This window comes from Anser brachyrhynchus, assembly GCF_964034855.1.
Source record: "Anser brachyrhynchus genome assembly, contig: SCAFFOLD_264, whole genome shotgun sequence".
Taxonomy (NCBI): domain Eukaryota; kingdom Metazoa; phylum Chordata; class Aves; order Anseriformes; family Anatidae; genus Anser; species Anser brachyrhynchus.
This window is the reverse complement of record NW_027664073.1, coordinates 21,908-49,037: the sequence shown is the minus strand read 5'-3', so window position 1 is coordinate 49,037 and position 27,130 is coordinate 21,908. Positions and strand designations below refer to the sequence as shown.

General features: G+C 36.1%; 1 protein-coding gene across 3 annotated transcripts in view; it reads left to right on the top strand.

Annotated features, from left to right (window-relative positions):
• The window catches only part of LOC308186356 (adhesion G-protein coupled receptor V1-like), a 41,678-nt gene extending 15,089 nt beyond the window's left edge, over positions 1 to 26,589 (top strand). The window contains exons 9-23 of one of the 3 annotated variants that reach the window (XM_080608505.1): positions 1,144 to 1,320; positions 1,801 to 2,024; positions 9,256 to 9,288; positions 11,040 to 11,166; positions 11,255 to 11,440; positions 13,290 to 13,470; positions 14,085 to 14,248; positions 14,886 to 15,009; positions 15,401 to 15,667; positions 18,155 to 18,281; positions 20,378 to 20,595; positions 21,819 to 22,563; positions 23,918 to 24,291; positions 25,181 to 25,267; positions 26,121 to 26,589. In XM_080608505.1, the coding sequence (XP_080464631.1) occupies positions 1,144 to 1,320; positions 1,801 to 2,024; positions 9,256 to 9,288; positions 11,040 to 11,166; positions 11,255 to 11,440; positions 13,290 to 13,470; positions 14,085 to 14,248; positions 14,886 to 15,009; positions 15,401 to 15,667; positions 18,155 to 18,281; positions 20,378 to 20,595; positions 21,819 to 22,222 (2,232 nt within the window). In that variant the 3' untranslated portion in view covers positions 22,223 to 22,563; positions 23,918 to 24,291; positions 25,181 to 25,267; positions 26,121 to 26,589. The remainder of the gene's footprint in view (positions 1 to 1,143; positions 1,321 to 1,800; positions 2,025 to 9,255; positions 9,289 to 11,039; positions 11,167 to 11,254; positions 11,441 to 13,289; positions 13,471 to 14,084; positions 14,249 to 14,885; positions 15,010 to 15,400; positions 15,668 to 18,154; positions 18,282 to 20,377; positions 20,596 to 21,818; positions 22,564 to 23,917; positions 24,292 to 25,180; positions 25,268 to 26,120) is intronic. The other 2 variants (XM_080608504.1, XM_080608506.1) reach the window with 2 other exon arrangements.
• The last annotated feature ends 541 nt before the right edge of the window (positions 26,590 to 27,130 follow it).

Below are 27,130 nucleotides of genomic sequence, written 5' to 3'. Positions count from 1 at the left end.
ACAGTGCCATCATCTGTTCTTCAGACTTTTGATAACAAGTTGGAATGGTTGAGAATCAGTTACTAAATACAGTATTTGTAAAACATTTCCATCTATCATCAGATAAATGTTCATGCATATTTCTGGGTGTTACTCAAGCAGTTGTGGAACAAAATATGATACAGCCCACATATTTATAGAGTTTGGTTTCAAGAACTGTAAGACTTTAAAAATCATCTTTTGAAATGGTGAACCATGATTACTATATGAATTTAAGAAAGGCCACTATTTTATCCCCAAAAAATAAAGCTTTACTCTATGATAACACCTGATAACTCCAAGAAAAAATGTCAGTGGGAGTTTATGCCCCAGTGAAATGTTCACAGAAATATATGCAAATCTGTTATGGAAACATTTATTGTAATGATGCATGTAGACAGAATCACATGGAATAAATAATATTTAAAGGAAATAATTAAACAGGCAAGTTCTGCTTTCCTTGGTGTGTCACTACTGGTGCTGGGCTTAGCGAGTGATGCTTCCCTTTTAAAGAAAAGGATGAAAAAAAATCTATTTCCTCTTAGTATCTATAATCTATCAGAAATGCAGTGACAAGTAAAATACAGTTTTGAAATACTGTACTGAATTTAAATTCTTAATGTGGCTCTGGTAGTTCTTAGATAGAGAATTCCTTAAAATTTTGTGGAGAGGAAAGAAAAGTGGATTATTATTTGGCTGTTTGATCAAGGGCTGTAAATTATTATGACTTCAGTGATTTCCCTAGATTTTTATCAATGCAAGCCACAAAAAATGATGTTAGACAATTGCCTATGCTGCTCATCAATGACTGTTGTTAATAGCTCTAGTAATGTGTCAGCTGATCTGGAACAGAGTCTCTCTCTCTGGCTTGATCTGTGTTTAATTACATACACTAACATGATTTGTCTGGGAGGTGTACCATTCTGCTGACAGCTCAACAATATCCACTTAATTTCTTTGACATGTCTACTTACAAATTTTTATAACAGCAGTGCTATCAGTAGGAAGAATTTGCTCTGGAGATGTATACTTCCTTTATATGAAAATTACTCTGAAATGTCAGAACTGTTCTGACTTGGTGCTGAGGCTTCTTATTTCTCACTTTTCTTTTACTTTTTCCTACAGCTGGAAGGAGTTGAACTGGTGAATAGAATTCCTCTAGTCCCATCTGTGAGTCCTAGATTAGGCGAAATTCGAAATATTTCTTTGAGGATTACTCCAGATATTGCAAATGGAGAAATAGGCTTTATTAGCAATCTACCGATTATTCTTTCTGAACCAGAAGATTCCCCTGCTACGCTGGTAAGTAAGCCTTTTTATATTGTCTTTTGCTATGGAAAACCTATTTGGAGAAGGTGGAGTTTGCTGTATTCAGTGTAGCATTTGACAATTAATGTGAGGAAAAGCCTTCCTGTAAGTTCTGTCTTATCCTAAATATTCTCTTCTTTAAAAAAAAAAAAAAATGCTCTGAAATAATCTGTTACTGATTTCCAGAGAACTGAGATTGGTCTTTGCTTTCTGTGTAAGTATCTAAAACCAGTTAGCCCTTGATGCTCACACAGAGCAAAAGATACTGCAGTTAGTCTCTCTCACCAATTGCGAGCATAGTCATGTAAAGTAGGACTGAGACAAATCCTGAATAAGATAGATCATTTCCCATTCTCAAATTAGAACTGGCCAAACTTTTGTTTTTATTATTATTTATTCAAATAGTAATTTGCAAGGGAGTAATCGGTTTTGCATCTACTTTTGCAAGTCACAACAAATTAATGTGTTTCACAGGTTTCCATTGCATTGCATCGAGATGGGACTGATGGTCAAGCAACTGTGTTCTGGAGTTTGAAACCCTCTGGTCCCAATCAAAAGGCGGTAACACAGGATGATATAAGTCCTTTTAACGGCTCCGTGGTTTTCTTATCTGGACAAAGTGATACCACAATTAACATCACCATTAAAGCTGATGATGTACCTGAAATGAACGAAACTGTGTTATTAACTTTGGACAGGTATTGTACCCTATTCTCTATTCATATGTATCAGCTGCAGTACTCGATTTATGCATAACAGATTAGCACAGTGTTAATTACATGGTATTGCTTGCATTGTGTTGATATGTGTCTGAAGAAATAGTGGGCCCTTGTTTCAGACTGTGTATGGGTTCTTTGACTGGAGATCAATGTAAGAAACCATTTTGCATTTATTATCTAATGACTTAACTGTTTATATTTTCATGAAAATTCTGTATGCTATTTAGAAAGTTCTTTCAGTTTTGATCTTTTTTATAGCTCTTGGTTTTAACACTTTTTTTTTTTCGGAAAAATAATATTTAGTAAGATAATGGGAAAAACTAAAGTGAGAACTAAAAAGCAATGCAGAACTTTTTCTGTCAGAAAAAACATTTATAACTTGGGTGTCACTGTAGAATTAGACTTGCAGTTTATTTGTTTGATCTGCATGTTCAATATTCCTTGATAATTAGATACTTCTGTCAGCTCATAGCCCCCAGAATATCCCAGTGTGACTATTATTGCAGTCTTCTGCTAATGAGAATGCAGTGGGGTTTCTGAAGCACAGTGTTCTGGTCTCCCTTCTCATCTAGTGGAGGATTTTAGGATAACAGGCTGTAAGGGCCCTCAGGTGATACTATTATCTGCATGTGAACACTGTTCAGAAAACTTAAATTAGTTTATAATCAGGAGTCTTTTCCCTCTTTGAGTTACTAACAAGAGTGTCTTGGCTATATCGTCTGTCCTGCTTCCCACAGCTCAGTTACATAAGTAAATACAGAAATACCACCACACGTGCTCTTGTATTACCTCCTATTTGTCTAAGGTACATTTTCCACTTTTACTGAAAACATACTACAGTGGTCTGCCAGCACCAGCTTCCACACTGAACATCTACTACTTACATAGTCCTTACCTTATGCAGAAGAAGTATTTTTATTCTGTACAGGAAGCGTAGGCTAGCTCTTAGATATCCACAACAGATATCCACAGTGATTCCACATTAGCAAACAATAGGCAAGAAGCTCCTCACGCTGTTGTTGATCACTAGAAGATCCCATTTCAGAAAACATGGTTTTCGAACATCTTTATGGCACACAGGGAAGATGTTATTCCTTTGCGGGATTGGCTTGCTTGATTAAAAGGTGGCTGGTTAATGCATGTAGTTCAGAACTAGTTATTTTATTCTACCTTGGCTACTCATTACATTAAAAAGGCAATCCTTTTCAGAATAAAAACAGAGACTATTGCAAGCAGTTCTCCGCTTTCTTTCTGTGGGAGAAACTGGTTTGTCTCAAGGAATTTTTTTAGAGTCTCTGGCACAAAGGGGGAAACTAGGATTAGAAATGATGGTTCAAGTTTTGAGTGTAAGGTGGCCAAGAATGCAGAGTGGTATTGAGGTAAACAAGTAAGTAGATAGAAGTAAGCAGCATGAAAGGGTAACTTTTTTGATTCACGTGTGTGAAAGTACAGTTTTCTGCCATTTATCCTGAGTTACAACTGTAGGCTATACCTTGAAAATGGTGGCTGCAACAGGGATTGAACTGGCAGCTGAACAAATACAACCAGTGTTCTGCTTTTGCTGTGTATGGTGCAAGCCGTAGGCTCTGTTGATCATGAAGTGGATGGTGAAAAGTGTGCCAACAGTAAGCAGCTTTCCCACACTTGGCAGGGTCAGAGAGTGAACCGAGGAACAGGTGGTCTGTCCTGGAAAAAGAAGTAAGCAAGGAGGAGATAGAATCTGAACTTTTCTCTAGACCTTGGTAGCATCCCTCACTTCAACTAATTAGCAGAAGCCAAGAATGAAATGACTGCAGAGATCATCCTTTCAGTACTAGACATGACTCTTCAAATTAGGGTTGAAGGATACTGGCAGGGTTACGTGTACGCCCGTGCTATTGCTTTCAGCCTGGTTGGTATTTTGTGGACAAATAGAAGATTTCAGTTTCCGAGGCTGGCAGCCAGCACCTCACAGCAGTAGTGAATGAGCATGAAAACAAAGATGCACTGTGCTGTAGATGTGCTTGTACTGTTCCGTAAATTGTAGCATAAGTCAGCGAGAAAAGAAAGCATGTAAGAACTTTAATGAAACTACAGACATAGACATATGTTCATAAGCATTCAATGTATTGCAATTATTAATAGCACGGGTAAAATAATCAAAATAATTAGTTCTAACAAGGATGTATTATTTACGGCTTAGTGGTATTGTCAAGGCAGTTCAATTTTAAATAAGCTTTAAGTGCATCCATAACTATATTTTTTCCAAGCCATTAAAAACAATGTTATCCTTTCTTGCTTTATGCTCTCTATACTTAGACCACAGATATTAAAACTAGCTCTGAATTTTGTCCACAAACTGGAGGAAAATGTATAACATGAAAAATATGATTCCAAAGAACACAGATGAGTAATGATGAGTAATGAAGGAGCAAGAGAGTCTTGTATCTGCTGAAGCTTCTTTATATTTTCTTTTTTTAGGAGCAGATTCAGGTTGAATGCCTGCCCTATCTGAATAGGCCTGAATTGAGACCAAGCATAAATAAAACCAGATGTCTGTAGTGAAATCTATGTGAGAAAGGAAAGACCTTGGTCTTCTTGATGAATGTAGGTGGAACAGGCCATGGAAATTGTGTGTGTGCTTTGTGAGAGCATATATGCATACTAGGGCTGTTCATTTTACCTGGTAAGCACAAACAGAAATCAGTTTTTTTTAAATCTGATTGCTGTTTTTTCCTTCTACACAACGTAATCTCTCACTGGCAGTTATCAGCCCCCCAGTTAAGGTGCAGACAGCTATCAGTTTGGCACCTGGCACAACCAGAGGGCCAGAACCTGCAGGGTATGTGGGCTGGGGACGTGGCCTGTGTTTGTGCTCATGAGTGAGTGGTGGTGAGACTGAGAACTTGGAGACTTTGGGATCTGGGGATAAATCACTTTTATTTTGTGGAAGTGATAATCAACAAACAGACAACTGTTTAGGCAGTCCTTATGCTCCAGCATTTTTTGAGTCTTAACTCATGGAAGTTAGGATGCCAGAACAGATCCATATGCATATGTTACGACATAAATCTCATTTACTATATATAATAAACTGAAGCAACGTTATTTGAAGATTTTTATTGTTCTAGTGATTTCTGTGATGGGATACAGATTTCCATAGGCTGACATTCTGTCATCAGTTTATGTGGAAAATGATTAGACCTATGAGTTATGAAGTAATTTTTTGAAAATTACAAATGTAAAATACAGACTTGACTATTTCACTGTGAAATATCTGGCAGTTTTTAAACATTTTTGGGTTTTAGAGGTTGCTACATGTCAAAAAGTTAGAAAAGCATAGGAGGGCCATTTAAATCACTGTGTAGTGTTGATGGACAGGGCTTAAGGGTTTATGTGTTGTGGGTTACTCACTGCCATACTGCTTAATGGAGCTAGGATTTTCTCCTTACTTGGTAATTCCCTTTGGTTAGTGTCTGTTTCAAAACCATATCTATCTTACTTATGTAAATTTTCATAGAATCACAGAATAGCTTGGGTTGGAAGGGACCTTAAAGATCATCAGTTTCCAACCCCAGTGCCATGGGCAGGGATGCCACCCATTAGATCAGGTCGGCCCACAGCCTAGTCCAACCTGGCCTTGAAAACCTCCAGGGATGCCTCAAGGGTTTGATCAGACTGCGTTTTAACGGGGAAAAAGTCATTTGAAAATAGTAGAATGTTGAAATGAGTGCGCTGGACACCTACTGCTTGTTTTCATTACTTCTCAAAATAACAACATATCTCTCCTGCTATGACTCAGAAAAATTAAAATAGCCTCAAAAATCAAATAAATGATGGATTAAACCTGGAGAGAAGGTGTTTCCTCTGATGAGAGGCACTATGGAAAGTCTAATGTGGCAAATCCTACTTTAATGCAGTTCTTTAGAGCTAGAGCCTGCCTCTAATTAAATCAGTAGATAATCCTGAAAAAATTGAAGAGGGGGTGAACACTGAATGCAAGCAAATTGAGTAATGTTCCACAAGCAATTTCACTTCCCCCTTTTTGAGATACCCTGATAGAAAAGAAAGTCTTTTAGAGAAGTGTGGTTTAATAATGACAGCCATGTAGATTCACAGTGGAAATTAAGTTTCTCATGTGTCTTTCAGAACACTCAGGTTCTGCAGAAATTCCAGATTTTGTCAAAAGTTATTAACTTCAAAGCTATTTTTCATTTATTTATTTAATTATTTTGTGGTTCTAGTTAGTTCTTAACATTGAAATTCTCATGGTACCTTAAACTTAGTCAAAACTCTAATTTCTCCTATTTTCTTGTACTGCATGTTTAAAAAAGTGTAAGAAACATTTTGAAGCTCCTGTCAGTTGTCCTAATTCATCTGTAGTTCTTGCTACATAATAATTATGATTTTTTTTACTGAAAGAATTTCCCTAATGATCAGTCATTTCACATTAGTCTTGTTGTATAAGAAATGCTTTACACACTTTGAGGTTGTATTTCTTTTGGCAGCATCATAAGCATTGCCAGGGTTTACTGTCTGTGACGATATGAAACTTCATGTCCATACATAGCCATTTTACAGGAAAAAATAAGCTGAGGATAAAAACAGGGAAGTGGCTTTCCCAGTGATTGGTATCACCTTATTCCTGGTCAAGAGTTCTTTTCACTAGCTGGAGGAGCTGCTGGCCACGGTTAAGCCACCATGTCAAAGCAGCTGTTTTAACTTTTATTGCTGCTTCTGAATAGCCCTCTTTGTCCTGTTTCCATACTGCTGTCAGAGGAACACCTAAAGAGCTGGTTTCACATACCACGAGGAGTGAAACGGGACTGAACTGGACCCGTGTAGTGTCAGGCAGTCTGGGAGCATCTCCTCCGTGGTGTAAGGGTGGTATATGAACGCCCCTCTGTTCTTCGAGGTTGGAAGTGCACGTGGCAGGGGATGGGGCTGGTGTCCTGGCAGCTCTCTGGTGGCACGGACCCTGTGTCCAGCCCCGTAGCTCCTCCGGGTCGATCTGAGCTGGCTGCTGGAAGTATTATGCAGCTATTTGCTGAACGCTTCACCTTGCCTGGTTTAGCCCTGTATGGACTTAGGTTTAGCACATGAAGAGTACACTGAACCGAAAAGCAAGCATTTGGATTAAAAGGATAAAAGTTTGCAGGATGTGAGTATGATAATTGCATTACAATGTAATTGTTCAAAACAATAGAATTGGGATTTTTTTTTTTTTATTATTCCTAGAAAAAAGTAAACCTGTGAGAATACTTTACAACAAACATTTTGGATTTAAATTTAAAATGTACTTTCCTAATTTATCTTTGTTCTCTTAATTCTTCTTTTTTTTTTCAATACTATTTTTTAAAAATTTCTTGTTAGGGATATGCATTCTATGTTATGAAAAGTTACATGTATATGCCTTAGAGTATAGATATAAAGAATACTACTGAGTGCACCATTCTTCGAATCACAGAATGGCTCAGGTTGGAAGGGACCTTAAAGATCATCCACTTCCAACCCCTCTGCCATGGGCAGGGATGGCACCTACTAGATCAGGTTGGCCACAGCCTCATCCAACCTGGTCTTGAATACCTCCAGGGATGGGGCAGCCACAGCTTCGTTCATTCATTGTTTGCTTAACAGCATCTTGGAGCTGGAAACCTAAACCTAGCTGCTTCTATTAAGTTTCTGCATAGGATGTTTTATGACTTTTTGGAGAAGTAACTAACATTACTGTGCCAGGGCAGTGATAGCGGTCTGACCACTCATGATATCAGCCAGAGAAAAAAAATGACCAGATAATAAATAAATAAACAAACAAACAAACAAATAAGTAAATAAATAAAAGGATCCAGGTGTTCAAGATGGGGTTTGTATGGAGAAACCACCTGAACAATGTTCTTTTTTACCAGTTGATGGACTGAATTTTACTGGTTGCTTCCTGACCTGAAAGCTGTCTAGGTTTAATACATATCAAAAGCTCACTTGATATAGTGATTCATTTTTATTTTCTGTTGTAAATTATTTTACTAACAGCTTAGCGATATAATTAAATTTTAGCATTACCAACTCTGGAATCTTCTCCTTGATCTTTTCATTGTGTTAATATTTTGCTGTTTTTTGAATGCTTTTGCATGTTTCTGAGGGAAGGGAGAATGTCTCAATATATACCTAGCTTCAGTGAATATCAATAACAAATTTCAATTAATTCAGACTTCCTATTCGAAAGAACGTCTGTGAATGTATTTACTTCTCAGAATTTAGAGTGAACTCTTGTCTGTATTGAATTCCAAATTTAAATTATTTTTGAGATTAGTGGAGCCCAATTATCACCTTACAAACACTGTTTTAATCTGTTTTTGGTGCTTTGATAGACGATACAGTTTTTGTATTTAATGTATTTTTGATTAAGAAAGCCAAAATACATGATTACTATTGCAGAATAATGCTGCCCTTTTGACTGACTTCATGTGGCAGTTTTGTTATAAATGCTTGGTTGAAACTTGATTTAATTTTTTAACCTTTTGATTAGCAAATACCTTTTCCTTTCCCCTTTTTCTTTTTTTTTTTTTGTCCCTTTATTTCCTTGTCCCCTCTTTTTCCCCTTTTTCTCCTTCTGCTTCTCTTTCTTATATTTGTATTTATGTTATACATGTATATATACTACTTTGGTAATCTGATTAACTAAAAAATTGTTGTAAATGAGGTTTGCTGTGATTTTGTGCCTAATTACTTTTCCTTGTGTACCCATCAGTACTCTTTCTGTGCTTATCTGTTTTTATCATTACTTTGTCAGACTGATGAAACACCATATCACAGAGGCACGTAGATGTATTTCCCTAATAAAGGGTTATAATCGTGGATGGCTGCTGCAGTTGTGATCACGCAGTCAGTAATCAAGCTCTTTGAGGAGGGCTTGGTAGGGAACACCTTGAGTGGCTCTTGACATGCTGAATTGGTCATGGGGTCACTCCTCCTAAGTGGGAACTGCCCACTTGCTGGCCTTTGTCAACAGGAAAATGCCAAGCAAGCAGGGTTCCCATAAAAAGAACATTATAAACTTTTGGAAAGTAAAAAGAAAGCCTTCTTTTTTTTCTTTTTCTTTTTTTTTTTTTTGTCCCTTTTGTTAGTTTTTTGTTCTTTTATAAGATGGGTAGTATTGAAATTTTAGTAAGTGGCACTTTCATTACTTTCTACATCCTCTTTTTTTTTTTTTTTTTTTCCTCTGTGTTGACAGGGTAGAGACAGAAAGGTTTGTCGTGTTCTTTGGGTAAGTGCGGTGAACTGTTTTCTGTCCTCAGTGAATCAATGCTTTGTTTTAGAAGTGGTTGGTTTGGACAGAAACTGTCTTTATCATTTCTTTCCCCCCCAAGAATCACGTCTCTGCATCTCTTCAGACAACGCATGCTTCCCCTTTGGTGTTTCGTTTGATGGCATGGGGTTCTTGCTTGAAGGCATTTCTTTATGTAGGATCTGTGAATGATGAAAGTTATGAATGCATGGCTCAGTGTTTGATATTTGAGTGTTTCATGGAATAATGAATTAATTGTTTTAAACTGCTACAAATACAGTTTGCCCCAACTAAATGGCTGAACTGATTAGAGTTACAGAGTAATTTTCTCTAGTCAAAGACAAGGAAAGTTATCTTGATTTAGACTAACATGCATATAATTTATATAACACAGGTTATTTTTTCTACCGACTTTTTTTTTTTTTTAAACATGTAACAAACATGAGCACGTTACTCTATTAAATAGGTATTACCTATTTTGCATCCTGTACCCTGTCCTGTAGACTGTGCTACAACAATGCTAAGTTGTTTTTGTGTGTGTAGGTTCCAGTTACTTAAAACGTGCTTCTGGACACAGTTCTGGGCCTGATTTCAAAAACTGGATATAATAGATCACATTTCTTCATGAAATAGTGTTTGATAAAGTCTAGGTTGTAGCACAGTGAAAGCACAAAAATATGTACAGTATGCAGGACCACGATTTCATTGAAAAATACAATACTGACAGGAAACGTGAAAGATGCAAAGGAATCTAAGTACCTAAAACTACATGTAATAAATCATATGCAGACCATCAATCTGAAGGTGTATTCTTGATGCATCCTGCAATAGTGCTTCTCTGGAATTTTTAATATAAGAAATTTAAAATGATGAAAATTACTGCTTCTGAGGAAAGGCAAGCAAGTAATATGCAAGGTTCATTACTGTTATCAGATACTGCCCATTCCTGTCACAGAGTACGATCAAGATGGTGTAGGAGAAGCCCAGAGAGAGAAATCCTTTACTGAGAGGAATCTGAAGTATGCGTATTTGGTCAACGTACTTCATTCTTGCACCATTCAGCATGTGCTTTAAAGGAGTAATGAGAAAGGGGAATGAGTCTGAGCTACTGAGAGCAGGTCCAACATTTTGTAGAGTCAGACAGGGATCCTACAGGTAGTCTCCACATCTACAGAAGGCAGGCTAACACAGAGCTGAGGATGAAATCCATGGTATCGAGGGTCAAATTTCTGCCTCTTTATGTCAGTAGTAAACTTTGACAAACAAAGCAATAATGGAAATTTATGCTTTTCAGTGTAATCTCAGCATAGGTGATTTTGGAATTTCCTTTATACCTTGATCCAAGTACAAAGTAGTTCTGAATTTAACTAACTTTTTTTTTTTTTTTTTTCCTGGCACTATTCTGTTTCTTTTCCTGTGTGTTGTGTGCATGTGTTATCAAAAACAGACAAACAAACAACAGAGTTACTAGCTATAAAAAGCTAATCAGAAACAAACAAACAAAAAGTTACTTCAGAGGCAATTATTTATTTTATTTATTTATTTATTTATTTTTTACGAATGGATAAAACATTCTGATGTTGTATCATTCTTAACTTGTTTTAATCCTTGTAGGTAACTGTTGGCTTTCATAATTTATTCATAAAATTTGTCAATATCCTGATCTCCTCTGTATGGATTTGCTAAACAGAGTTGCAACTTGAAAAAAACCTCTTACCTTCCTTTCTCAGGGTCAGTGTGGAAAATCAGATACTGAAATACGGGTTTACTACTTGTGAAATTACAATTTTGGAAAACGATGATCCTGGAGGAGTGTTCGAATTTTCTTCCTCTTCCAGAGGTCCCTACAGCATCAAGGTAGCTATCCGAGTAACGTCACTTAAACATTACAGACGACTTAGTTCTAACAGAGTGCTAGAAAAAGATTAATTTTATTTTTTTGCAGGAAGGGGAGTCTGTTGAGCTGCAGATTGTTCGCACTAGAGGAAGCCTCATCAGACAGTTTCTGCGCTACACTGTAGAACCAAGAGATAATAATGAGTTTTATGGAAGCACAGGAATTCTGGAGTTTAAGCCTGGTGAAAGAGAGATCATAATTACTCTACTGACAAGGATGGATGGGATTCCAGAGGTAAGAATTAATATTTTTCTCTCTTTAAATTGCATTCACATACATATTTGTTTGTCACTTACTAAAATATAGATGGTTTCACCTGTAAATACCAGCAATTTTTCTGTAACATTTGAAGGCTTTCTTTTTCTTAAGTGTGAGAAATAGATAGAGGAGGAGTGACTGAAAGGCCTATAAGATAGTCAAGCACCATATGAAAGCACTTTATATCAATACAAATCAGGTCTTGTCAGTCTTGCCTGAATATTCATTTCTCTGATATCTCTATTGTTTTGTAATCCCAGAAATCTGCACAATTTGAGGCATGTGTCTGTTGCTTTTCTCTTTGCTTTCTGCTTTTCTGTAGCTTGTTCCCTTTCCTGTGCATCAGCCATCCTGGATTCCATCAGGAAGTTTGCAAGGGTTTGATTTTACCACATTTATGTTAACATAAATTTTAGCTGCTGTGATTCAGCATTTTTTGCTGCCTTTACATGCACATTCCTATGCTGTATTTCGCATAAGCAGTTAGTTGTGTTTGTCTGATCCTGCTAATGAGCTGATCTAGGAGTAAGATGTCAGAAAGCCAGCTTTACAAAACATAAAGGTTTTAGGAAGGTTAATAATCTTTTTGTAGGGCCAGGTGGTCATCAGTCATGGATTGAAGGAGGGATGGAGGACCATATGATGAGGAAATCAGGGGATCACAGCAACTCCAACTTCAATTGCATAGGCTGCTGTAGAAATTCAGGTTTCTTTTCCCTACATACTCCAAAGAAAGGAGACATAAGAAGTCTGAACTCCACTACAGAAGCCAGGAACATAAGTTAATCTAGTAAAACTTAGGCACTAAAACAGCGGGTTATTTAATAGTTCCATTCCCAGTTTTTACTAGTTCATCAGCAGGCTGAGATAAAAGTATTTCCCTGCTTACAGCAGTATTATTAGACTAGGTAAGTCATCCTGCTGAAACGCTCAGGCAAAAACATACGAATTGTAGTGTCAGGACTAAAAAATAAGGAGGTCCTTTTATACTCTTCTATCTCCAAGAGTGGCCAAAAGCCACATACATGAGCAGGACATATATAATCACTTTCCTCCAGAATGCCATCCCAGCCTCCAATGGTGGGCAGTCCAAGGATGTCTGGAGTAATGGATGGTATCTTTGGGTGCCTTCAGATTTTCTTTCTGTTAATTGAAGCAGTTACGCTTTGAACGCAGGTAAGGTTTTAGCATCCATGACATTCTGTAGTACTGAACACCATTGTTTAATTGAATTGTATGTGAAGAACCAGTTCATGTGTGTTTCTTTACTGCTAACCACCAGCCAGTTTCACTGAGTTCTCCCCAGTGTAGAGTAATGCTGTTTTCTAGATAGATAAATGCAATATTTTTTTCTAATGTTCTCTGATACTTTTTTGAAAGTACCATGTCCCATTAGATTAATAAAGCCAGTTGATCAATTCTTTCTAAATTAGCATGCTGTCCATGGTTTAAAAATCTTTGCTTTACCTGTTACAAAGCCAGGAATCTTAAGAAGTCTTGGAGGAAAGAAAATTTACATTTCAGAGTGTGTTACAAACATTACTTGTGAAATTATGCGATTCTAAATTAAGTACACAAAATAAGTCCCTGCTTATAATAATAATAGACTTTTGGAGAAACTGATGCTTTTAGAGATAGAAAGTTCTAACAATTTCCTTTATTTGATAGCATTATACAAACGTTTATTGCATGTAGAATGTGTGTGATTTCATTTTAAGTTTGTATCCCTTTCTGCCTGATGGGGGACTGTGGACTATAGACCATTTTGTTTTTGATGTGGATGTTGAATATGTATTTTTGTTCTGACTGAGTTTCCCTCTTCTAGCTGGATGAGCTATATTCTGTGGTACTTAGTGGCTACAGTGAAATGCCAGGCAAGTTGGGGAATGCCACAATGGTCAATATAACCATTTTGAAGAATGATGATCCGCATGGTATCATTCAGTTTCTACCTTACGAACTAACAGTAACAATAAGTGAAAGCAAAGGAGAAGTCATCCATACCGGTAATTCCTTTTTATTAGAGTTACTTCTTTATCTGCTGTCTGCTTCTGCAAGTCTTATTTTCCCTGTTCTAGGATAACAGAAGTCTAGGAGACTTCTTACTAAAATCTCCACTCAGGACTTTACAGATTGGTACAATGCCAAGCAAGATGAGCAGCGGAGAGTGAAGTGGAGAAGTATGGGTGTGGAAAAACAGAGGGATTAACTGAGTAAAAAGGATTGCTAGAGAATTTTCCAGACAGGAGGGATGGAGTACTGATGTATGTGCAAAGTGCAACGTGGAGGTAGTAGCTCTGTTTGTGGAGAATGAAGAATGGGGTGTTATATAAGAGAAACGTAGAGTTAAATCTTCCTATGGGTGATTTTAATTGATCTATTCAGTTATCAATTACTTTTACAGGCAAGAATTAACATGTGAAATTAAAGCAGTTTGCACTGCTTTAGTAATCTGTCTTTGTGTGTCCTTTTCTGTAGCACTCCAACATGTTACTGGTTTCATAAGAAGTGAAATTGGTTATTATTGTATTTCCTTTTTCTCAGTTTCAGATGTTTCAGATGTTCCTTTTTGATTTCTGTTGCTCTGAATATGCACACTGACTCTGTTTATGTTTTTTAGCTGTTTACAGAGTTGTAAGAAATCAAGGAAACTATGGAAATGTTAGTGTGTCTTGGGTTGTTGATCCAGCATGTACCAATGACGTCTATCCAGAGCAAGGGACTATTTTATTTGATAATCTGGAGTTTTCAAAAAATATCACCATTTACTCACTGCCAGATGAGGTAAACACTTTTACAGTGTTTTGGGGTGAGAATATGGGACAAAGAGTAAGTACTAAAACATTAGAGTATAAGGAGAAAAAAGGAATGTGTGTTTCTCAAGAGCCTAATAACTTGTAGGAAATATCAAAATACTTGGGTAGAACTGAGATAATGTCTGCAAATCATAGAGAAATTTCAGAAGCTGTGCATACCTCTAAACAAAAAAGGTAGAAGCTGAGAGTAATTGTACTGTGGTAAAGTTATAGGAAAGTTTGACTGAAACTCGTATCTTGATAACTGGAATCCTAATTTCAATCCTAATCCTATATGCTGATAAATTTGAAGTAATATAAGAAAGATTACACCTAATGATAAATAAATAAAGCTGTAAAAAAAACTACATGTATCAGAAACATAAAACTGGAAGGTAACTTTTGGGTCATCTGTGCAAGATAAAGAGGAAGGGACTTACTTACAAAAACTGTAGATGGATGATAATTTCTGTATAACTGTATGAATTATCATCCCTCTTGAGACACATAAGGACTGACAAATAAAAACAACACTCAGAAATCTCTGGCTTATTAATCCCCCTAACTTTTCATTTTAAATTCTTCAGTGTTTTGTATGCTAGAAATTAATGTCTTAATACTTTCAGGTGCCTGAAGAGGAGGAAGTATTCACCATCAGTTTATTCAATGCTACCGGTGGAGCCAGGCTGGGCAATGTAACCACTGCAATTTTACAAATAACAAAGAATGATGATCCCATTTATTTTGCAGGTTAGATATTATTGTTTATAAATGTGGAATACATACACTACCTAAAACGGACTTTTTTCACAAACCAGATCATTGCGAAATCGTAATCCCAAAAGAGCAAGTGGAAAAGCTCCCCAAACTTTTTTTTTTTTTTGTATTTAATTTATATTTGTTTCCTTCAGAACCTTCCCATTTTTTTGTGTGTGTCATTTTTCTCTTTGTTGATGTTGAGATCAGTTAGGAGGCAAGGTACAAAATATTCTCTCGTACCTGAATTATTTCCTACCTTTATCACATACATCTTATTGTTTCATTGAAGAGGAAGATCCTACTAGAGAGAATTAAGAAAACAGAGCAAATGCAAGCAACTCAGGCTTGAACTCAGACAGATTTGTTGCTTTTGTATTTTCAGAACCTGTGACAGTGAGTGTTCAAGAAGGAAGTGTTGCAAACTTTACAGTCCTAAGGAATGGATCTGCTGATGTCGCTGTTGTTGTCCAGTATATTACTGTTAATGGAGATGCAACAGCTGAAGAGGGAGACTTTGTTCCCAGTGGAAAGAACAGTGTCATTTTGTTTGATGTTGGAGAAAGGGAGCAGAATTTATCTGTGTATATCAACGATGATGATACCCCTGAAACTGATGAAACATTTTATATTATCCTTTTCAATTCTACAGGTAAGTCTTCCTTTTTTTTTTTTTTTTTTTTGCTGGCAATTTCTTAGTATCTTGGTCTTATCATAAAGCAATATTTAAATGCCAAGAATTATACGAATAATGTTTGCTTCAAGATTTTTATACAATAAATGCATACTGTGTTTGAATTTTCATCCTTAATTATTTTATTGGAAACAAAAATCAAATGATAGAGTTGATACTTTGCCTGCAAAAACAACTGGAGTGAAAGTCCCTTTTCAAATATAAATGCTCCAAATTAGATGGACTTCAATACAAAAACACAAAGCAAAAAAAAAAAAAAACAAAATTTAGTACCCAACAGTCTTAGGAAAAGAGGTATTCTTTTAGTTATTTTTTTCATGCTCCAGAGTGTATTACAAAACTACATGATTTTTGTAAAAACAAACAGAACTGCCATATTTTGGAGGAAGGGTATGTAATTGCTCTATTTTATTAGTAGCGAAAAGTATGCATACATTTTTTTCACTCTGAGACTATAGTTTTAAAAGGCTTAATTTGCAGAAAAATATATGTCACAATTTACCCAGGGGACCACCTCTAAAGAAAGGATTTATTACCTTAGAAATAACGTATTTTTGTTTATTTATTTATTTTTCAAAGTTTACACTTAAAAAGGAATGACCAAAATTATTCAGCCCATTCCTCACGTTTTTGAAATACATATCTTTTAGAATAAATTATCACTGTTATGTAATATACATGAGAAAATAAAAGTGAAGTATAAGAAATTCATAATTTTTCCAGAGCCCTAAGTATTTAATAAAGACCCTCCCCACACCTAGCTCCAACAAAACTCATGGTGTTGTGGGAGAGTCATTTGCAATTGTGTTATCAAATTTTAATTTACTGCCCTTCATTTTTTACTGTTCTCTAGTTGAGAGGTAATAACAGGCTCTGAATCTGCTGCAAATCTTTGCAATGCAAAGCAAAGCTGTATTGAATCAGCCATTGAAACCTGAGGGGCTGTAATTTAATAAAGCAAAGAAAGATGATGGCAATTAACCATCAGACTATACCTTCAGATTGTGTGACACGTTCTCAAAGTAAAATACCTACCAGGTATTCAATTCAAGATTAGGAAACCTAAAATTAGATTTCTTCATCTGTAAGCACGCTAAGCATCTTAGTTCTCATTACAGTCTCTGATGGTCTTAGTCTTTAGCAGTCGATAAGACTGAAGTGATTGAGGTCATGCTACAGTGGACACCCTGCGGCTGGCCTGTGAGTTTCTCACAAGGCAGCATTGATCTTGAGTTGAATCCTTCCCTGAACATTGGTAGCAGGCAGCCAGAGGTTGACAGGGAAAGCAGTAATTTGAGTATAAGGCAGCTAAGCTATTTCCCAAGGTCGGCTGGTATTCACTGTAGTACCCAGGTCTCTTATAAAATATCAGACTAGGGAAAGGATTAGACAAAACCATTCTTCTTCCTTCATAAGTTTTCTCTTTTGTTGTCTCTTTCTACTTTAATAACTTTCTTCAGGATCTACTGGTAGCTCCCAATACTACCCCATTGGGAACATATCATGGCTTTTCTCCTAGCACATGGGGAATGGGTATCCATAGCCTCCTTTTTCCTCTAAAATGAGCATCATATAGTTTTACAGCCATTCTAGAATCACTAAGAATAAAGAATATTTCTATACATATTCCTGAAAGCAAAAGTTGGTTTTCTTTCTATGATTGGTTACATACAGTGGCCTTGACTGTTCTGAAATTTTTTTGGGGACTGTTGTTCCTGAGAGAAAATACAAATAGAGGTATATGAAGTTAGAGGAATAAGCACATTGTTTAACGTGGAACAAAATTTAGTCGGACACTTTCAAAGAAGACAAAAAATGGGGTGGGTGTGGACACATTATGTTCATCTATGGACAATGCAATGGAGTTAGAATTAACATCCCTTAATATTTACCTGTACTAATATGCACACTGAAATCCTGCTAGCTTCCCATCTACATAATAAGAATCTTATGTTTCTTCCTTTTAGATATTCTTTGATATGGGAGTGAATAAACTCTTAGACATTGCTCATAGCTTGTATTTAGTTTAAATGCAATACTTTTCTTCTAGGTCTAAAGAAGGTCGGGGCTCTCTGAATACCTTACTCTTTTATTCTGTACCTCTGAATATCTTATTCTTTTGACTTGTCCAGATGATCAAACAGAAAATGTTACCTCACATAACAACTACATGCAAGGATACTGTGTAGTAAGAATCACATCTTCTCAGTTCATGTCATTTTTCCTGAAAATCTTACGTCTTGCTCTCTGGATGGTACACTACTTAAATACTTTTACTCTGATTTGCCTGCTGCTGAATACCTCAAATTCTGTTTTTCACTGACTTTTATAATTGTCCTTTTCTTTGTATAAAAGCAATTGTAGTGAGTAGAAAACATAATTGGATTTAGAGTTACCTACATTTCTGATTCCAATTTTAATAATAATAATTGTCCTCTTTTTTAGGAGATACAGTTATCTTTAAGGCTGGAATGGCAACAGTTATTATTGAAGCAAATGATGATCCTAATGGAATTTTCTCTTTGGAACCTTTAGAGAAGCCAGTTGAAGAAGGCAAAAGTAACATTTTTTGGTAAGTAACGTTTAAAGAATATCTTTGCACTCTTTTGGAACTGGTGTATGTGGTACTTTATAAATAGCACTTTGATTAAATCAAATGCACAAGTGTGCATTGATAGAAGTGCACTATAGAAAAACAGTTTTACAAAATTTTGGATTAAATGATTTGTAATGTGTTGAAGACATCACCTGTAATACTATGGAGTACACAGTAAATATTAAAAAGTACACAGAAGCTCATGTTGAAATGTAACTAAATAAGACTTCAGCATTGATGTTCTGTTATAATCTCAGGAACCTGTAGATACAGAAAAATCTGAATGATTGAGCACAATATAACCTAGGCTGACAGAAAAAGAAAAAAAACCACTCAACAAATAGCTAAATAAAACTGTGTGGCACTAGGTGGCTTTTTGTACCCATCTTTGAAATTTTCAACTGCAAACTACTGTATTCTTTCTTTCTGTTTTTGTATTTTTTTTTTTCTTTTATCTGTTAATTACAGATTGAAATCTATACTTAAAGTCCGGATGTGACACTCTTCATTAGTCTGACCTTTGAAAGTATTTTCCTTTGTGCCACCATGATATATTGAAGAATTAGCAGGGTTAAAAATTGAATGCACTTGGCATCTCGCCTTGTTACATTCATTTCATAAATTTACTATGGGGTTTTAATTGGATGAAAAAATGATTTTTCGTTAAGAAATCTTGAGACAGGCTGTAAAGAGAAGTTAGGTCACAATAAATGCGATAGTGCAAATAGTTAGGGAAGAGGTTCTTCTTGCATTTAAAAAATCATCCTTTTTTTTTTGTCTGTTTGTTTTAAAGCCTTGAAGCAGATGCTTATGGCTGTGAATTGGTTCTTTATGCTTGTGTCAATACATCTGAAATATGAATAGTCTCAAGAAAAGAGGATATTAAGTTCATTGTGTGTTTGTTGTTGTGCTGTTCACTGTTTTGGGCTTTGTTGTTTTTTTGTCCTTTATAGTCTAATCTGCAGGATAATTTTTGTGGATTTGGTGGTGTTAAGAATATTGTTTTGATGTAAACATGCTTATATACAGGTGCTTTATGGAATTATAGGATACCAAGATCTCCAACATCTGAGGAACCTGCTCAGTCATCATTGATAAAATATATTTACTAGGGATCTGTCTCTTCCATACTGTCACTACTTTGACAGTTGTGTAGCATATAAAAAAGTGGTCAAAGTAGCATGTAACCAAACCACCGAAAACACAGAGGTTTTAATGAGGTAATTGGAGTTAGTGCAGCAGCGCTACACAGCTGGGATAGAGCACCCTGGTTAACGCCACAGAAGAAAAACCTTTGGAAGCAGAAACAACATAAATGTGTTGCTGTGGCTGGACTAGTTTAGCTGAACTAATTCTTCAACCTGATATAATCTATTTATAAGGCATTTTATGTCACCGTGCAAACCGACAGAAGCAAACTTCCTGTATGTAAGCGCACTCTTAATAAAGGCACTGTATGGGTCACTTTTTATTTGTAGTGCCTTTTTGAAATTAGTGTAATTGTGTTAGCAGATAGTTACCAAAAAAAAAAAAATCTTTTCATTTACTACGTTCTTAATCACAAATAACAGTAGATTTCTGAAAGCCGTAGAATGTAATTCTAATTTAATACAAGTGTAAGAAAAAGTTTAAGTAGACTTGATGACTGAAAGGAGAAACGTTTGTGGTTAAATGTAGATGATTCTCTTTCCTGTCTAAGAGTGTCCAAGTATATTAATTTTTAATGTTAACTTTCTGAACTATTATGCATTCATATTTATTATTATAAATTGGAATTACAAGACACAGTGATGTGTAGCTTCACAGTAGTATTCTGCATGGACCTGCGTATGCTACTTCTGTTTTCTAAAGTACGTATTCCGGGAGTAGAATTGTACTGCAAAAGTGGTTGCCTTTAAAAGGAAGGCTTCATGGAACAGTTGTAGTATATTAGCATTTTACTTTATATTACATAGTATATTACTTCTTACTGTAAGGAAGATTACAGTAAAAGGAGTCTCCACATTTTCCTTTTCTACTCAACGCTGATGCATGCCTGCCAGGACTCTCATTCTTTCTGTATCACTGAACAGGATTTTGAGACACAGAGGACACTTCGGCAATGTTTCTTTGACCTGGCAGTTGTTTGATAATAACTCTGCACTGAAGCCAGGAGAAGAATTCTATGAAACTTATGGGACTGTGTGCTTCATGGATGGTGAAAGGTCGAAGTCAATAACACTACGTGCCATTTCAGATAGAATTCCTGAATTCAATGAATTTTACATTCTAAAGTTGGTGAATGCTTCAGGTATTGTCTTCCATATCACCATTTCCTTCATATCTGGTAGAAAAGAGTTATGTTTAATCAATCAAAAAGAAACCAACACTAGAAAGAGCATTGCTTTGAATCATGTCTTGATATCCTATGCTTTTCTGGTAAGGTTTTAGGTCTTATTTTTCATTTAATCTTGATTTCCATATATAGAGAGTTACTCAGTTCCCGAATTACTGTTAAACACATTTTGGTGATCTGAACTTTAAAAGGGATGCCTCTTGGTTTTTGAAATTAAACTTCTTAAAGTTCAGAAGTTTCATTTCAAAAACCAAGAGTTCTGAATTTCAGATACATAGATCTCCATGCACAAAATATAAAACAAAGATACTAACAAAGAAATAACAAAGGTATTAAAGGTTATGTGTGTCTACCATAATAGAGGTTGCTTTTTTGTTTGTTTGTTTCCCTAGAGGAGGTAAAATACTTGTAGTTACCACTTCACATGACTTCAATTACAACTTTAAATTGCTACTGGACACATTTCCTAATCTGGATTAATTCCACTTTAGTACTATTCATGGTCTTCTGTGCTCTGATACAAGTGAAAATGTGTGTTGGCCTTTCCTGTAAGTGAAGTCCATACGGATGTACAAAAGATTTCCTGCTTATAACAGGTAGATCACTGTACACTTTGAACACGGAGATTCTCCATTCACAACATGATCTTCATATCATGAATTCTTACTGTGCAAAGATAGATGACTAACACCAGGACTGGGCAGCAGTTTTAACACACAACTGGTTACTGTTTCTGCAAGGTGTATGTACTTCTGTATCAGAGGCAACAGGCAAGATTTTGCCATTCTCTATTCCTGTAAGTCTTTGAGCAATACAAGAATTGAATTTGGCCCCCATGCTTATCAAACGAATCAAAGGTAACCTACCTTATTGGCTAATTAAGAAAAGATGGACCTTGTCATGTTTCACCTGAAAGACATCTGTGTGTTTTACAGCTGAAAAATAGCATGTGGGTTTGTTTTCTACTGAAATTACATCAGCACAGTGTTTTAAGAATAATACAATTAACCTATGTAATTTTCAAGTTAGATCATTTGCTATAAGTCCAGAGGATCTTAAAGGAGGGTTTGAGGTTTTTTTAGAAACTTGTTTTATTAAAAAAAAAAAAAAGTACTTTGAAACTTTTTTCTGAGTGTGTTGTTTAATCATTAACTTTTACTCTAACTTCTATTACGCAGGTGGGTCTCCTGGTCCTGGTGGTCAGTTATCTGAAACCAGTCCTACTGTAACTGTCATGATCCCTTTCAATGATGACCCTTTTGGAGTGTTTGTTATAGATCCAGAGAGCCAGGACAGAGAGATAGTGGAAGATACTCTTTCTGAAGATGACCTTTCCTATATTACGGACTTCACCATCTGGAGACAGCAAGGCACCTTTGGTGTTGTCCGACTAGGTTGGGAAATACTGTCTAGTACCTTCCAAGCTGGACTGCCATCAATGGTAGATTTCTTGTTGCTTGGATCATTCCCAAGCTCAGTACAATCACAGCCCCACATGAGGCGCCATCACAGTGGAACAGACGCTCTGTATTTCAGTGGAAAAGAGGATGCATTTGGCATTATCGGTCCTGAATACCCATAACAATGGAAATAATGCAGTAACCAATTTTACATTTTCAGCTTGGTTAATTCCTAATGTCAGTACAGATGGCTATATAGTTGAAAAGGATAACGATAATGGGACTTTATATTATGGTGTGAAAATTCAGACAAATGATTCTCATGTTTCTGTAGTGCTTCATTATACAGCATTAGGGTCCAATATGACATACATGGCTAAAACATCAGTCATGAAATACCTGGATGAGAATACTTGGCTTCACGTTCTGATTACTCTGGATGAAAGTATAATTGAATTTTACGTTGATGGAATTCTAGTTCTGGGAGGAATGAAGAGTCTAAAAGGAGAAGCAATTCTTGATGGTGAGCCTTTGCTATTTTTCTCCATATATAAAGCTCTGAAATGCATAGTCTAGCCACTTCAAAGGTGGAAGAAATACACTGAAATGATTATATCTGTTAAGTTAATTGAAAGGAATGGATAAGAATTCTTTGAGGATTTTCAGAAAGCCTATGGAAATTGTGTGAATGTTCTAAAAAATTCAAACTGCTGCGATGTTGAGTGAGAGTAGAGGACTATTAATTGTATGGTGTACTATTTTATTTCTGCTTTTAAAATTCCAGGTTGAAGTTTAAGAAATCAAATTTTCCATTTGTAAAAAGAATAGTACTTCTGCAATTAGTAATTTCCATCACACTTGCAGTACTGTAGCTAAGCTGAGAGGCTGAGAGGTTTTTTTTTTTTCCCTCCCTCGGTTTCTAGAACAAATATATGTGAAATGCAATTATGCTTTTATTGCTAGAAGGATATGTCTGTGCTGTAAATTTTCTTTATTAGTGGGGATGGCGTGTGTCTGGGGATAATGCAATAGTAAGGCAAGTATGTCATCTCTCTCCGTTGAATGTTGGGTAATACACAGTGGTGTGCATAGCAGCCCAGTTTTTCTCAGCATCCTCCACTTTGTGCCCTGGGACTTTTATCAGTTCCTGTGGTTGCTCATCTCTACAACTGCCACTCAGTGTCATATGTATGACAATACACTGAAGAGCACAGCTTTTTTTGTTTGTTTGTTTTCTTTCGTTTTCTGAAAGGCAACTGAAAACAGCTGATGTGTGTGTTTTAGCACAAGAGCATAGCATGGCACAGAATAGGATAGAGTAGGAATGAATATGAGGCAGCTGTGATCCTATAGTTTGGAGACAGAGAAATATAAATGCTGTTGTAAAAAGAGTTTGGAATTTGCATGGAATTACAGTGTGGTGGATGAAATGGATGTCCAGAAGGGTTAATGCAGTAATCATGAGTATCATCAGAATGGATCAGCTGCCCTAGCAGAGGGAAACAAAGTAGGATTTGTTCAGCAAAACAAGGGCTAAAAGGGGTTGCAGTTCTGCTCTGAAAATCTGTGGAGGAAAGAGGGAGCCTCAAGTCTCTAAGACTTATAAAAATGAGGGATGATGATAATGTGCTGCTAGAACTAATAGGATGAAAAACTTGGACAGCATAGGATGGAATTGTTTGGCCTGTGAGGACTTACCTGTAACATTGAGATGAGGCTCAAGGAACCTCCTGATTTTGGATCTCAAGATCAATATGATTCCTCATCCAGGGACAATGAACAGTTTACCATTGGTTTTTAAGAAAAACAGGTAGTCAGTTGCTGACTGTTTCATACAAATACAATAACATGAGAAAAAATTATAATTTCCTTCTCAGGTCCAGGAATAGTAAGAATTGGAGCAGGAATCAACGGCAGCAGTAGGTACACAGGGTTAATGCAGGATGTAAGGCTTTATGAGCGTAAGTTGACACGAGCAGAGATCTATGAACTTCATGCAACTCCTGCAAAAAGTGATGTCCACCCTGTCTCTGGGTATTTGGAGTATTGGCAAGGAGAGACCAATAAATCATTCATCGTGTCTGCAAAGGATGACAAAGAGGAAGAAGGAGAAGAATTATTCATACTAAAGCTCATTTCTGTGCGTGGTGGAGCTCGAATTTCACAAGAAAACACCACAGCAAGATTAAGAATACAGAAAAGTGATAATGCTAATGGTTTATTTGGCTTCACTGGAGCATGTATCCCTGAGGTAAGGTCATAATGGAAATTGTAGGTGATATTTCAGGCACAGAAAGCTAAATGGCAGGACCAAGTGACCTGAACAAACCCTAGATTTTGCAGTGTTTGCTTTTGTGGTTAAGCAAAGTTTTCCTAGGATTTGGAGATGCATATGTTCTGTTAATACAACCTCAGTTCCACTGGGATTTACTATATAATTTTAAAAAACTAAAGAAAAAAATGGTTAAGAAAATTTAGTTTACTATATAAACTGAAGACTAAGGCTTAATTTTTTTTTTCTAGAAAAATATTTTACCTTCACTTCTGTTACATTTGAGTTACCAGTTAAAATGTAAGATTTAATTCTCTGGTTTTTTTTTGAGAATGGATTATTGCAAAGATTTTTATTTTAGTTTTCTGTGTCACATGATGTGTTTGAGATAATTTTACTAGAGATCATGCAATGACAAAGTGTTATGGATTTTTCCACCTTCATTTGCTGTCATAAACTAAGTTATAATTTGCATATGTTTGATGTCAGTTGGTTGATTTAGTAGTGGTTTTTTTTGTTGTTTTAGTTTTAACAGATGAAATCTTTTTTCAGTGGTATCCATTCTATATGCAGAGTGTAAACTTGCTACTTTTTGAGGAGGCTTGAAATAAACATAAATCATTCTTTACTTCTTTAATCAATTATAAGGGGGAATAACATGATAGCTATCTCTACTGGTATTGGATTATTTTGTGGAAAAAAAAATTTAATATAGTTTTCATTTGGGAACTCTTATGAGCTTTAATTACATTCTTTTTTAATCAAAGTGCTTATGATGTTTTTAAAATAACTGTCTTGCCTGAGTGATACTAGTTTTCAGTTTGGTTCAGTTTGCTTATTGTGTGCCTACCATATGCTATGATAATAGATTCCTTCAGGTTCAAGTACCTCTGATACGCTGTGATGCCACAGATCATCAGCCAACCATGAAGAAAAAAAATAATTATATGGCACGGTAATTGTTTTGCACCTATCATATGTCCATTTCACCAGGGAAGTATTAGAGCTCTTAGTGGTGATGCAGGAACACAGCATTTTTTTACCAGTAGTTTAACTGTGCATATCTGTCTACTAGGCAGCTGAAGTCACACACAGTATCTATGCTTTCTTACAAAGCAGCCCTGAAATTTATCTAATGCATAAGATAGCTTTAACCTTTCCAATAACTTTCAGATAAAATTATTTTCTATGTTAATTTTATGAACGTTATTTTCTAAAATAGAAGGTCAGTACCAATTAAAGCTTCATTCCAGAGACGTGAAGTTGTCGCTGCAGAAGTCATGTTATCTGTGAAGATACAGAATTGTAAGGAGGACAGTAGAAGAGAAAAATCTGTTTTTCTGAATGATGATGGTATAGTTTATTTCTATCCATAGTGTGTCTGGTTAGAGAAAGTGCTGATCCAAATCTTTCTTTAAATTATTGCTAAGGAAAATTACAATATTGACGTTATTATAAAGCAATAGTTTCATTTGCTTTCGACAGGTACATTTCAAGCATATTGATTCTGTCTCTGACGCATAGTTTTAGGAAAGGGGTTGTGTCCAGGACGAACTGCAGTGTATTGTTATTTGTTACCTTAATAGTCCTCAGGGAGGCATCAGACTTTTGCAGATTCCACTAGGATTGTTCTGATTGGCATCAAGGTCAGTTTCAGCTTCCTAACACTCCAAAAGAGCTGAAAGTAACATGACAGCAATTTTTTACTTGAACATTTGTCTGGCATTAAATATTTTCGTGTTATTTAATGAAATTGCCTTGATTTACTTTGACAGTAATAAACGTTCCAAATTTTTGCTTTCTTCCAGACTGCTGATGAAGGTTCCACTATATCCTGTGTTGTGGAGCGTACAAGGGGAGCCCTAGACTATGTGTATATAAAGTACATTATCTCACAGGTTGATTCCACTGGCATTAATTACTCTGTTACCGATTTTTCTAATAGCAGTGGCACTATCACATTCGTTCCTTGGCAGAGATCAGAGGTAAACCCTACCTTCCTATTAACAATTCATCCTGTCCTTTACAAACCTCCTGGAAAATACCTTCTGAGGGTGCTTGGCTGGTTTGCATACTAGAGAGTGTTTACTTCACATGGCTTTTCTTATTATTATTTTTTATTTTGTTATTTTATGTTGTTATTTTTTTGTTATATATATATTTTCTTTCTTTCTTTTTTTCCATCCCTGACAACAAGAAAGTGTTATTTGTAGCTCTGTGTATATGTCAGTTCAAAAGTCACCATGTGTGCATGTACATATTAGATATATGTACATATACATAAAAAATATTAACTGTATTTATGTGTATGTGTACATATACTTTAAAAAGTGTAGATAGTTGTCCTGGTTCCAGTTAGGACAGAGTTAAGTAGCTCATAGTAGCTGGTAGGGTGCTATGTTTTGGATTAGGATGAGAAGAGCGCTGATAACATGCTGATGTTTTAATTGTTGCAGAGCAGTGTTTACACCAGGCCAAGGACTTTTCGGCTTCTCGCTCTGTCCTGCCAGCGAGCAGGCTGGGGGTGCAGCAGGAGCTGGGAGGGGACAGACCCAGGACAGCTGACCCAAACTGGCCAAAGGGGTATTCCATACCATCTGACGTCATGCTAAACAATATATAGGGGTGGCTGGCCGGGGTGGGGGGGCCGGCTGCTCGGGAATAGGCTGGGCATCGGTCAGCGGGTGGTGAGCAATTGCATTGTGCATCACTTGTTTTCTTACACATTATTATTGTTAATACTATTACCATTATCACTATTATTATTATTATTGTTATTATTATTTTCCTGTCTTAATAAACTGTCTTTATCTCAACT